This window comes from Cupressus sempervirens, chromosome 3 (genome assembly GCF_028749045.1).
Source record: "Cupressus sempervirens isolate cs-2001-9-10 chromosome 3, ASM2874904v1, whole genome shotgun sequence".
Lineage (NCBI taxonomy): Eukaryota > Viridiplantae > Streptophyta > Pinopsida > Cupressales > Cupressaceae > Cupressus > Cupressus sempervirens.
Genome location: NC_143120.1, coordinates 531568204 through 531582708, shown reverse-complemented (window position 1 = coordinate 531582708; position 14505 = coordinate 531568204). Strand labels below are relative to the sequence as shown.

The 14505-nt window shown below is 33.0% G+C and overlaps 1 protein-coding gene across 5 annotated transcripts in view; it reads left to right on the top strand.

The window, feature by feature from the left end:
- Positions 1 to 2758, top strand: part of LOC149567508 (uncharacterized) — a 48700-nt gene extending 45942 nt beyond the window's left edge. For 2 of the 5 annotated variants that reach the window (XM_089820726.1, XM_089820725.1), the window contains 2 exons: positions 1846 to 1910; positions 2018 to 2758. In XM_089820726.1, the coding sequence (XP_089676852.1) occupies positions 1846 to 1910; positions 2018 to 2127 (175 nt within the window). In that variant the 3' untranslated portion in view covers positions 2128 to 2758. Of the gene's footprint in view, positions 1 to 1845; positions 1924 to 2017 lie in introns of all 5 variants that reach the window. The other 3 variants (XM_089820727.1, XM_089820728.1, XM_089820729.1) reach the window with 3 other exon arrangements.
- Positions 2759 to 14505: the final 11747 nt, after the last annotated feature.

Below are 14505 nucleotides of genomic sequence, written 5' to 3'. Positions count from 1 at the left end.
GAGATGAGAGTGCTTGTTCCACCCTCTGGGAGTAGCTATGGTGGAAGTGATGTGTGAGACTCCATAACTTAGTTTATGTCTCTTCTTCCTTTCATGCTGTTCTCTCCACTCAATAGCAAGGAATCAGGGGTTCCTATTTGCACAGGTCTCCTCCTGTCTGCTCTGATGCTTCACTTCATACCCTCCATTCTCATACCCTCCATTCTATCCAAAAATCCTAGCAGCTTATTCACTTTCTCACTGCACTACTTCTCTTGAGTGTTACTCTTCTTCCTCCACCATGCTAGCCTTTTCCTTTCCATTCTTGTCCTTTTAAAAGAAGTAACAATGCCCTTTCTTGGAATTACATCTGCCAATTCATTACTTGAAATTTTATTAAGACATATCCATTCTTGTAAATCCTGTAGTCTTTTGTCATACAGTCCACATGGCATGTCTATGTTTCCATTTAGGTACTTGCAACTACAATGTTGGACTAACTCTTCATTATGCTTTGATGGACGTGTATACTCTGTTTTCATACTCCCATTTTGCCACAGGCAGGCAGGATGCTCCTGCATCAATCTGAGGATATTTAAGCTGTATCATACTCAAATCCATATCAGATGCATCAGGCTACTCTAATCTTATTATGCGTGCCAAATTGAGTTAAACCATCTTTCATTTAGGGAAAACCTCCTTGCTTAGCAGAGTCTAAACTGTAGAAGAGGAAACACTCTCTTGTTCAGGAACTGGATCTTGTCATTCTCTGCAAAAGTTTATTTCAACTACTATGTACTCACATAACAGGGCATCCTCATGTCAAATCTATATGTTCAAGGCTGAGAGCTTAGAATAGCAACAGATTCAATGCAAATTTTGAACACATGTAGCAGCAGTATGATGTGGACTAAGCATCAATTACAACCAAGACAAGAATGCATTTATAGTCTAGATATCCTCTGTAGGAAGCTAGAATGTATAACTAATTCTTTAGATCGCATGGCTGCTATAGTGTGAGTTTTACTAGGCTGGGAGATGCATATTAGCCAGCATGTACAACTACTTGCTTATATGAGTTCCTGTGCTGTTGCTGAGATGTATAACATAAAGTCAGGTAGCTATGGATTCAGGCAGCATAGCTGAGGCAATTTTTTATTTTGGTCATATAATACGTATAGAATATAGCTTTAGATGTCCCATTCATGTGTGCAAATATGTTAAAAAATTCAGTCAGGTGACTGATATTAGGATTTCCGAAGTTGAGAACTGTAATTTAGATTTTGATATTCCACAAGCATACAAAATTCTGTTGTGATATCACAGTATGTGATTGTAGCTTATTTCTGCATCAATGGAATGTAGTCTGCAAAGCTGATAAATTCTGGCTGATTTGGCTGATGTTAGGAATTTCAATGTTGAGGACTATATCTTTTTATTTATTTATTATGGAATATGTTTGAGAAAGGGGACTGTTTACTAATGCACGCTTAAGTTACTTTTGGTGTACAAGAGGTTCATATTGGAAGTGTAGAGAGATGCCAACTTGTATGATTGAATATTTACCAGTATAGATAACTTCAATACATATATCATATATCATATATCTAAACAGCTTTGAGAAATATTTACGTAGAAGTTATTTTATTTACTTACAAGTTAGTAATTTTATATTATTTTCATTGCTACCCTGCCATTCTTGAAATTCTGAAATTCTTTTGTTGTCCCGCAAAGCTCGGAGAAGCATTGGAAATTAGAATAATGTTTTGCAAGGAGACGACATCATATTATTCAACATAAATTGTATATAGCATTTTTCCACCAGTGCTGGAACGATTTTGACTGTTCTTTGTTTCCACTTTACAGAAGAGTAATTTGTGATCGCTGCTTTCGATTATGTGAGCATTGTCATGACCATTTTTGCTCTTATTGTACGATATACAAGTAAAAATATCTTTCCTTATGATCCTTCTGAAAGTTTTGCTCTTAATTCATATTGATATATTTTTTACACCTCTTTCCTGCTTTGTTCATGCAGCTTCAATAACCAATATGACCGTGTATATTGTTTGGATTGTAATTTACAAGAAGAGTCAAGAAAGCTTTAATCTTCCACGGGTCACGTCAAGATGTATCATTACCACCTAAGATTTCTGCCACCTGATTTAATGGTTAGAAGTGGGTGAGTCGATCCTTCTCAAATCAAAAAAGTAATCAAGCCAATAAGAATATAATAATATAAAGCAAGACCTTGGAAGAGGGAGATTATCCGAGTTCCCTAAGGAACTTCCAAATTTAGTCCCTTAAACTGATTTTCCAAATTTGAGAGGAATACGTGATTTATAACATGCCCATTGTGTATTTATTGATCATTACCGTATGCCCACTGTGCTCTGATTTATACATGCTGTTGGGCTTCAGTACGAGCAAGCTGAAGCTGAAGGTTCTAGTTGTCTGGGCGATTGTGTTATCCATTTGAAAATTATAACCTTCATTTAAGTAGCATTTGAATGAATTTAAAATGCGATATGTAGAATCAGGATGGTTTTGAAAGATCTTTTTCTTAGAGAAGTGTACATTTGTAAGGCAATGATAATGAATGCAAATTCTTAACATTGAGTTTATCCAGTGGAAGAAGCCATCGACTATGATATGCTGAAGTCAAAGTCGATCACATCTGAACTGGTTAAATTTGAAGGAAACCGCTATTTTTCTTTGCAATAGAGCTTGTGATCTGTTCAATAGTGAATGAAGGCGTTGTTTGGATTTTTGAAGTAAATTCATCCACAAGCTTTCTGCCATTAATACGTGGGTGTATATATATGTATACCTCAATGTAACACCTAACATAATTTTGCTTGGTATTGCATGTATGATTTAATTGTAATGAATTAACGTGTCTTATGAAAAGAACTCTGGCTTCACACAATGTTTTACGATACTGTAGCAGAAATTTGCTGGGTTTCGTTTAATGGTAATATTATTTGTCTCTTATTGGTGATGTCGTTTAGCTAAATTAAATTAAGGCTTCAGTCTTCTATAAATGGGAGGCATTATATTTATGTTAAATAAAATTCAATGCAATAATTTTTTTATATTTAACGTTTGATATTCTAGTAATTTAGAAATATTTTAAAGGGTGAATAATAAATAGTTTGCTATTAAATATATAATAATTTTAGTTTGTTCTTCCTCCATTTTACTTACTAGTAAACATTTTAATTTTGTTGATTTTTTAAAAATAAATTCTTATTATTCCTATTTCCCACCATTTAATTTACTAGTGAACATTCTATTTTTGTTGTTTTAAAAATAAATAAAAATCCTATTATTCTTTAAAACAAATGGATTGAACAATAAATTTCTTAAAAATATTAAATTATTCTATTTAAAAATAAAATAAAATAAATGACTACTTATTATTCCTGTCTCCCATCATTTTATTTACTAGTGAACATTCTAATTTTGACAAAATTATTACAATCATTTTTTGGTACATTTATTCATCTTTGAAGACTAGAATTATTACCATCATTTTTTGGTACATAAACTTTTTTTTATTAAAAAAATAATGTTTTAAATTTGTTGAAAATGATCTGTTTTTTCAGAGATAAATATATGTTTTGAAGGGACCTGAAACCCTTTACATTAGACACATTGTCAAAAATCAGCAACCACCTAAAAATGAGTAGAAGAGAAAAACAATAGACACGAGCCAACCAATAGATCACATGAAAGAGTCAAGAGGCCAAGAGTAAGCCAAGGTCCTTAAGGAAATTTGCCATATCCTCTTGAAGGTTGTACATCTTTTGAACTTCAGGTCTGAGATCAAGAATATCCTTAAGTAGTGGAGTGGATTGATTGGGTTGGTAGTTAGCCGATAGGCTTTCTCTACATGGTTGTTTGCAACCAGAAATTGACTCATGCCATAAAATTGTTGTCATCGGCAAATGGTTTTAGACTACCGATAAATGGTTTGGACAACCGAGTGTGGGCCATCAAAGTCAAAGTTTGATACAATTGCAATTGCTTTGATCATAGCCATAGAGTGTAGAAGAATGGAGATTTGCACATCACCGTGTTTGTGAAATCGTTTGAGAGATTAATCCTTGCATGAAGTAATTGTTGGAAAGGCAAATGATAGCCTTTGACGGTCCATCTCAAGGGACTATAAGTGGCAACAACTTGTGTGACTTGAGGAGGTAGATTAGAGCACACATTCCATTTTGTGACATCTCTTTCACTATCAACCAAATCCCTCTTTGTAATACGTGAGAAAAAAATCCCCAAATCCCATGATTATTCCATCTACCACTAGATTTGAAAACCCCAACACCAAAACTTCCACTGCATCACATAATAAGTGAATAAATTTGGTGAGAATTTGGAAATGGCAGCAACCAAGGACAAAGAAATGACAATGACAAATATACAAAAGCCTCTCTAAACAAAACAAAGACTTAAAAATCGAAAATAATATCAAATCTAAAACAAGTTAAAATTGAATCTAAAAATATGTCAGTTATGAAAAACATCTATGAAAATGTATAGTGGAAGCAACCAAGGCGAAAGACCAATATAAACAATGCTCTTATCGTAGTCTCCTCCATAGGGGGGTTGGGGTCTTTTCTCTGTCATCCCTCTTTCTTCTCCTCCATGAACATTCAACAAAGGTTCTTCCATTGTGTAGGATTCTACATCCTTCCTTTCTTTCACAAGTTCACAACTTTTACAAGTATTATCCCAAAAATTGCAATTGCTTGGCCCAAAGTTATTTTTATGTAAATGTATGAATGCAAGCAGAAGCACAGTTACAATTAACCTTCTAAAATTGAAACATCAAAATCAAGATCTGTAAAATCATTAATTTTTGTTTAAAACTTGTGCACATACCATACCAAAAAAATAATTCTAGAGTTAACACCTAAGTTTAACATAACAAACATGTGTATTATCATATTTAACAACTGAATCCTCTTATCTAACAAGTCCAACACATCAATCGAAGTTGCACAGACGCTAAAAATGCAAGAGATATATTGTGCAAAACCATGAAACTACTAAACTAGACCATGAAACTTTAACCAATATGTTGAAAAACTCATTTATGAACATAAAGGCATATATGAATCCCTCAAATTTAGCACCCAATTAAAAGACCCTATAACTTCAAAAATACCTTATACTCTTACATTTAAATTTTTGGACTATCCAAACGAAATGACTCAATTTTTTTTTCCTTATTTCAATACCAATCTTTACAAAAATTGGCTGACAAAATGACAAAGAATCCCACCATTTTTGCATCAAAGTATCTACCTAAGTCACAAATCCAGTACCCATTTTATTGCATCATATACTTGTAATCACCTAAAAATGGTCATCTAGACTATTAGCCCCCTTTCCAACATTTTGGCTAAATTAATTTAATCACTTACCTAAGCCAAATTGCTAATAATCAATTTATTTGATTATAACCTATAGTTTGACTATGCTATCCTAAGTTCATTATTTGATTAAAAGAACATGTCCCCTTTTAATTAAATAAAAGATCCCATTCTTCTAACCCACTTAAAGTGCACACATAAAGTCCTTTTTCTATTTTACAATTAAAAGAAAAGGCTTAGTGACTTTTGTCTTATATGACAAGTCACCTTATATTCTATTGGTTGATTTGTGTGTGCACATGGATCACTCTTATTTTCGAATTCCACCGTTGATCATCCACCATCTTCATCTTGATCTCCACCGTCCATACATCTTTAAAAGGGAGAGAGCTTTCCCCCTCAATCCATCCATTTTTTTGAATATTGTTATGCTGCAGGTTTTCTAACAGGTTTCTTTGGAGCTTTGTGGAGAACTTCTATTTCTTGTCTACATTCTCTCATACCATAGCATCTTAGCTTAGCTTTCATTTTTACATGTAGCTTAATCTCACATAGCTTAATAATGGTATTGTAACACTCTCATACATGTTTTAGCATAGCTGCATTTTGCATTATCATCCTAGTTTAATTTTCATTTGCATTGCATTCTTGAGGAACTCCTTGGGACATTTGCATTCTTGCATTTTGTCTTTGGAACCTCCCATTGCATGGTTTACTAGCAAGAAGAGTATCTCTAAGGCTCATCTAAGAGCCCTTGAACTTGAAATACACTCTCTTGCACTCCGTGGATAGGGAGCTCTAAGCCGGCATCCAAGCATTCCAAACTCATGGAATCGTTTGGATAGAAGGGTTTAGAGTGGGACACTTTCGAGTGTACAATACTTACTTCAAAAATGTCTCTTGCCCTCACATTTCTTGACATATTTATCATTACTTAGATGAAAGTGGTAAAAATAGATGAGATATCTTGTTTCAGGTCCATTAGAATATGACATTTCCATAAGAGTGATGAAATGACAATCTAGAAATTATTGGAAGTTATACAGAATGTAAAACAATGAATCAAAGCAATAAAACATTAAGACATATTATGAAGCTAGGAATGAGAAATTCAACTCATTCTATCTTTCACGTCTCCCATTGTTTTCTGATGCTCTTTTCTCACTGGAGTAAGTTATCTCTTAAACACAATATTTATTTGTATATGAGAGGAAAGGAAAAATAAATGTTTGCATGGGCACATGTGGCAAAGGTAAAGAAGATGGTTTTCAATCAAACATTGCCTTGTCTGTATACTTCTGACATGGTAAGAGGTGTGTTGTTTGGAATTAGTGAAGTGAAATTATTGAACTTTGTGTTTCAACGCTTCTAATAAACTCTTATTATTATGGGAAACATCAAGATTGGGTGATAATCATTCTTAATTTCTATTGTGAAATTTCTTTGAAAGTACCTAAAATGTCCACCAAGGGCTATAATTTAATTTATCATGGCCTTAATGTCTAGGACTATAAACACATTCTAGGGCTAAATAGACTTTATCTGTAATTTTCTGAAGGACAGTCTAAATAAAATTATTGAGGAGGTAAAAGTTTTGAAATATGGTAAATTCCTTAATTAAAATGTATAATTAAGGAGTTGATATGAAAGAAATCTGGAAAATAGAATAATTTCGATTCTCTCGGTTCTTTAGACCATTTGATTTTATGAACATGAGTCAAATTCATCTATATAAAGTTTTTTAAATTTTTTATTGAATTCTTTATTTTTTAATGGGATGTAAATTAAAAAATTTCTTATATTTTATAAGCTTTGTTGACAATTTTTTCCACTAATAACTAAACTTTAACTATCAGGTCATCAAATATGGTGCCAAATCAACACGCTTTTTATCAAGGTGTAAGAACAATCCTTTCATTTGATAACGATTAGTCATAAGAAATAAAAAAATTGAAGTCATGACTATTGATTCAATACTGTAAAAAATATTAGACATTAAATCAACAACTATGAATATTAAATTAACAACCGCTTGACAACCTCTTTAAGTAGATCACATGAAGATTGATAAAAACTAATATCTACTCCTACATAAACTTCAATACCACCTGCAATCTCTTTAAAATATAAGAGGTAGTGTACGCATTGAATCATCACTAGCAACCAACTCCTCCTTCTGAGTAATATGGACCCTAGCATCCTTCATCTCCTCCCTTATTTTTTATTTCAACCGTCTTTAGTTGCACGACTCATTATGTATACAAGGATATACACGTCCAAATTCAATTTTATGTTTCTCTTTTCTACATGAAAATAACTTAAATGAGTGAAAACACTACCAATAGTGCCAAATTAATGAGCCTAATTAACTACTACTACTATGCAGTAATAATAAAGATATTTTGAATTTTCAAAGAAATATATGAAAAAATTGCATGCAATAGTAACCCATAATATTTTCGAGATTTTTTTATATAGAATTTAGCTAATTGCTTTCTTATATTTAGACAAATTACATCATTTCAAGAATTCATTTTCCATGAAACTTTAGTACTTGAGTCATATGCAATCACCCCATTTTCTTTTCTATTTTAATAGTAGGAAATTTTGAAGTACAAAGACTTAATATGAATTCTTTGGTTTAGAATTAGTTAAGGATAGCATTTGTCAATGTTAACTCGCATTGAATTTTGAGCATTTTATTTGTACAATTAAGAAAACATTTCTTTTTTCTATGATAAACCCATGGCTAAGAAAATTGGGTGTGAAGTGGCTCTCGTTTAGTACCAACTTCAAGCCAATTAATTTTTCAACCCTAATTGAGTGAAGTAACATCATGAAGGGTTGTCCACTTTTAGTCACTTTACCTTATACTAAAATTGTGATCAAATATGTGTCATTTAGTTATGTGAAGTCAGTGAAGAATGTAATGTTTCTAATATACTTTTACATCTTAGGGATTTAAGTTAGGGAGTATATTAAAAATTGTGAGCATAATATAAAAATATGTTTTTTCTCTATTGGAATGAAGAGAGATTCACCATTAGGTTGGTAAAAACATTAATTGTCATGGTCATTTAGACATTTTCTTTTGTTTAATATGCAATCTTATCATTTTGGGCAATTAGTAATTATATCTTAGTCTTTGTGGGATAAATGGGCTCAGAGTGGGGTAGATGCCCAATCTTTGTTTACATTCACACCTCCATCTAAAGTAGTAGGGATCATAATGTCCAAATCCTATATCAACAAAAAAACAAGGTTAACTAGACTTTTCTCCTTATTTCAAGAGTTTTGATTTCAGTCTATTTGAAAAATAAGCATAACTTAGTTTGGGTATATGACAATTAATCTTGAGGTCATCGAAAATCAATATACTAATGAAAAGGAAAATATTAGGTGTAAAAGAAAGTGTAGGTTTTTCTTCTTTGGACATTGGTCTAGAAGTAACATTTCTTCTTCTGACCCAATATAACAATTTTAAGAAAGTGTTGGTGATATAAACCTTTATTAAAGATTAGAATAAACAAGAGGAAAACCTTTTCATTTAAATTTTTTCTATCCCTTTAAGGTAGAAATTTTCTACAGTTTTGTCATTTTGTAGGATTCTATTGAGTTGTGCATGCTCGTGTTGTATGTGCATCACACTTGTGGTAGAATTTACCTAGGAGTTGATCAAAGATCCTTTCCATGTAATGGAGTGACTCACATAAAAATTCTCTTGCTGAAAAAACCTTAAAAAATCAAGATAATACAATGTTCCATTTTGAAATAAAATGTATGATAGACTGAGACTTGAACCTGTTATACAATGACATATAAGTAAGAGAAACTTGTATGTGGATTAAAATTCTACAAGCTTCAAGGCTATATAGAGTACATAAGTGCCAATAGTTCATTAAGATTTTATTTTTAAATTATTAGTCTTCATTGTCATAAAATAAATGATATTATCTTGTAATACTTGAAAGCTATTGCTTATGGGCTTAATTTATGTTTTGCAAGTTTATGCGATCAATTTTGATATGCATTGTATGGTTTAGTATTGAGCTTGTGTTTATGTGTTGATTTTGTAATTTATATTTAAAATCCTCTTGGCATGCCAAGAGAATAAGCTATACACCCACTTTTAAATAACTAATTGATAAATTACTCTCTTTCCTCAGTTCATGATAATTATTGTCACTTATGAATTATAACATTTCACCTTCTAAGGAAATACAAAAGATTTTTAATTAGGGATAATAAATTATTTTTTCTTTCCATGCATTTCACCACTGTGTTTTTTTAGGACCTACAAAAGCCACAAACTCTAATTGATGCTACTAGGTAATAGACTATTTCTACAATAATACATGTTTGGAGACCTATACTATTGTAAATTTACTTTTTTTTTGGTATTAAGATAGAGAAAAAAGCTGAATTACAACAGTAAATTTTTTTGAGAACAATAATCCAAATCTTAGAAGAACTAGTGCCTCAGAAGAGTTTAGAATCTTAGCTAGCCTTAGGTTTCAAGAAAGAACTACTATAAACGCTTGCACATATGCAAAAACTAGTGATCATTACACACATACATTTGGAGTATTCAACATTCATGTAGAGTCTTATTAATACAAAAAAGTGATCCTGACACCAAAAAGGCTTGAAAGAAGTGCCCAACAATGTCTTATCTGTCTCCGTGTCTTGGTAATGCTTGATCATGATGCACCTTGTAGTCAACATTGGATCTGTCTTCAATACTAAGCTTCTCAATGGAATAGTTTAGGTTGTCCATTTCTCTTTTGTTGAGCATATCCTTGTGAATGAAGAAGCACTTGCACAAGACAATGTCTTTTTTGTAGATCATGACTTGCCCCTATCTCATTAGCATCATGAACTTGTCTCTGGTAATCTCTAAGGCTGCAACAATTTGTGACATAATATAAAAATGAATGAGTTTACATCCAAACTCAGTACGCTGCCTCCTCTTTTGAAAAATCTCTCCATTTCTCTCCTTCCAAAGAAACCACAAAATCTCACAAGTAAGAACAAACCAAAAAGTGTTAGACTTGAGGTCAAAGGACTATACAAACCTAGTTAAGACTTCATTCCATGATAGACCAAGATTTTCATTCCACACAATGGGAGACCCAAAGAAGATAGACCACACACCTTGGGCAAAAGGACACTAAAAAAATAAGAGTTTGAAAGATTTAGGAATATAGAAAATACCACAAAAAATAGGATAACCCAACTCATGAGGTAAAGTATTACCAACAACAAGTTTTCTCAAAAATAGCAGCCACCTAAAGTAAGACTTTTTAGGCTCACAAGGAGAGTGCCAGAGAAGGTTAAAGATAAACTGCCATCTAGAGATCGATAGTTTTAGCCCCCAACTAAGGTTCACCCTGTCAAAGATAGAACACTCATCTTTGAGCATATGATAGATCTTCTTAGTGGAAATAATATTGAAACTAGAACCATCTTTCCACTTGATCCATCTCAAATATTGTTCAATATTCATAGTATAACTAGGAAAAAAATTGCCCACAACTTTACTAATGATAGAGGAAGTTTTTTTTTCTTCTAAGTGTTAGGAATGTGATGTTTTCCAGAGATCTCTTCCCATTTCCCTAACCGATTCCCAACCATAATGTCTCTAACAAGACAAATCCCATGTTTGGACCAATTCTTGGTAGAACAACTTTGAGTAAGAGCTAGAGGTTTGCAATTAGTCTCCACCCCCACCATAAAGATCTATCCAAAACTGAATATGTAGGATAACCCCCACATACACCCCTTCTAAGGATAAGAGTTCTAATGTGGATCCATGCCTTCTAAATAGATTGAAAGCTTTTGGAACCAAACACTGTCAAGTGAAAGCTACCAAACACTTTATCACATAGAGGAATATCAATCCAACTTTTACCTTTTTTTATTCTTGATCTATCTATATTATTCCTAACCAGAACATTCCATGGTTCATCTCTTAACAGGGAATTCACAATCCATTTGGAGGCCATTTCCATACTATGTGTCTTGAGGTCTTTGATACTCATACCCCCTTTATCCTTGGGAAGACAACACCATTCCCACTTTACATAGTGCCTTTTTTTGTTCCCAATACCATTTGACCACAAGAAGTCTCTCATGATTTTTTCCAGGCTAGCATTCTAATGATTGGAAAATAACCAAGCTGATGAAAAATAGATGTGATGTGTGGAAAGAACTTTTTGGACCACCTGAACTCTACCAACTAGAGAGAGCATATGAGTTTTCCATTTAAGGTATTTTAAAAATAAATTTTAGGAAAGGTCCAATTCCACATGTCTTTAAGAGAGGGATCAATAGAGAAAGGTATACCCAAATATTTGGCAATATCATTTGGTCCACCATTGCCATCCTTTGTTAACTATCCAATCCAGGGGAGAGATGGACCATCCTATGATGGATGATTTATGAGGAGCAATTTTGGCGCCAGAGACCTTACAAAAATATAGAGGTCTATTAACCATGTTGTCAAAGTTACCTTCCTCTAACTCAATAAACAATGTTGTATCATCTGCAAACTGGGCATTAAGCAAAACCTGTTGATTAGAAAGAGTGATACTTTTGACCGGGGGCACTAGGTGAGTAGCCCTAAAATTGTAATAAAAAGAATTAACAACTATCACAAATAGAGAAGGCACAATTAGACACCCTTTTCTAATGGATCTTTCTAGAGTAATACTATCAGTGGTATCACCATCAACATCAATGATAGTAGAGGAGTCTTTTAGTAGAATATCAATCCATTTGTAGAAATAAGAAGGAAACCCGAAGGCCTGAAGCATAGCCTTCACAATGGCCATTCAATTCAGTCATATGCTTTTTCAAAATCAAGTAAACCGTTACTACATTTTGATCAACATTTCTAGCCTAGTGCATAGCTTCCCAGTTGGTGACCAGATTCTCAAGAATAAACCTTCCCTTAATAAACCTTGTTTGTGTAGGGGATATCGATTCATTTAATAGGTTCCAAGTCTTTTAGCTAGAGCTTTAGCCATAATCTCATAAGAAATATTTTAATAATGTGATTGGCCTCCAATTCTTGACTTGGGACTTACCTCCCCCTTTAGGTAGCAATTTGATAATCCCTCTATATATATATCAATACCTAGAGACCAACCTTGAATGCATCTTCATATACTTCTAAAAGCCCAGAGGCAATCCATTCCAAATTGTGCTTATAAAATTCAACAGGAAGACCATCAGGGCCAGGAGATTTTTCATTGGTAGAGAAAGAATAACAACTTTAATTTCTTCAAGAGATAAGGGCATATCTAGCCTTCTAGCTTCAATATCATAATTTTTCTTGGGAATCAACTTGAGGCATTGTTCAAGCCTAGAGTAGTTCTCTTTGGTAAATTCTTTAGTAAAGAGCTCCTTATAGAATGCAAAAAATGCATCTTTAATATAATTAGGATTGTTAGTGACATCACCATTAATATGAATTTTCTCAATCATCTCTCTTTTGTGTTTGGCTCTAATGATGTTAAAGAAGTATCTAGTCCCACTTTCTCCATCCTTCATCCAATTCATTTTGGCTCTGATCTTTTGATCTTTAATTTTGTATTGTTGACACTTTCTCAAATGACATTTAGTTTTGTCCAATCTCTCTTCTAGCTATGGATCACATCCCTTCAATTGAAGTTACTTTTCAATAAGGTTTAAATTTCTTTGAAGCCATTTCTCCTCTCTATTTCTATCTATGGCTTGTTTTTTGCCTATGATTTGATAAAGCTTCCTCCAAGAATCCACAAGAACACTCCACCTATCTTTAGGTTGCAACTCAAGGTTACATAACTTAAAAAGACTAGTTAGCATGCTAATTGCATCATCATTATGCTTGTTCTTAAGTAAGGAAGTATTAAGTTTGAACCTTGCATTAATCTTTCTTCTATCAACATGAATGCTATCCACACACACTCTAGCATATTGGATGATGATTTGACATAGAAGAGGGGGAGATAGTCATAGGAGCATGTCCATCCTATGTTTCTATAGAGAATATGCACTTTTAATATAGATCCTATCCAATCTACAATACACTCTTTGGGACCTAGCTTGATTGTTGCACCATGTAAACCAAATATCAGAAAGGTCTTCTTTTTGAGAGCCAAAGAATAAAAAATTATAAATCTCCTCTTGAAATTATTACAAAATTTTTGTTCATTTCCTTTCCAACAATCAAGAACTCCCCCACACTTATCTTCCTTGTTCTCTACCATATTAAAATCACCAACAAAATCTAGTGTGCCTTGGGAAGATTATTATACAATCATTCCCACAAAACAACCTGGTCTTGATAATTATTAGGGGCGTATATATTACAAACCCCAATAAAGAGCTCATTATGTTGAAAGATAACCCACAAAGATCTATAATAGGGGGATGATCCATTAGATGATATCTTACTAGCCCATTGTATCCCTACCATAATCGTAGTACCCCCCTCACCTCTAAGATGACTAGAGTAAAATCCAATAGATTGATCCCATATGAATTTCAACATATTGTAAGCTTGAAACCCTACAAGCTTAATCTCTTGAAGAAATATGATGTCCTTATCCCTAAGATTATTGAACCATTTACTAACCATGTAGTTTATTTAAGACATCTCAAGCCCTCTCACATTCTAGCTATGTAAATGCATCATTTATATTGTAAAGATTTGTTGATCTTATAAAGTCTGCTAAAATAATTTGAAAGATCTTTCCCTAATTTTTTATTCTCATTAGAAAGAGACTGTATTTCAATCATTTTCCTCTTTTTCTTTATAATTTTATTGGTAACTTCAGTGAATGGCTCTTCATTAACACTGTCAACTACATTGTCAATGCTATTCTGGCATATTGTTGAATTTAATGTCCCAACTAGAACGTTATCTCTATTCAGGGATTAATCAGGGGCTTTAAAATAAATTTCATCTCTTTCATTAATGGTATTAAGAGCTAGTTGTTGCATATGAAGCTTGGTTAGGGATAGAGCTATAATACTATCTTTGGCCTTCTCCTTATCAGAGTCAGGGAATGATTGGCAATTTGTTAGTGAATTGGGCATACCAAAGCCCAAGGGTACTACTACAAAATCCTCTTTGAACAAAGGATTATTTAGG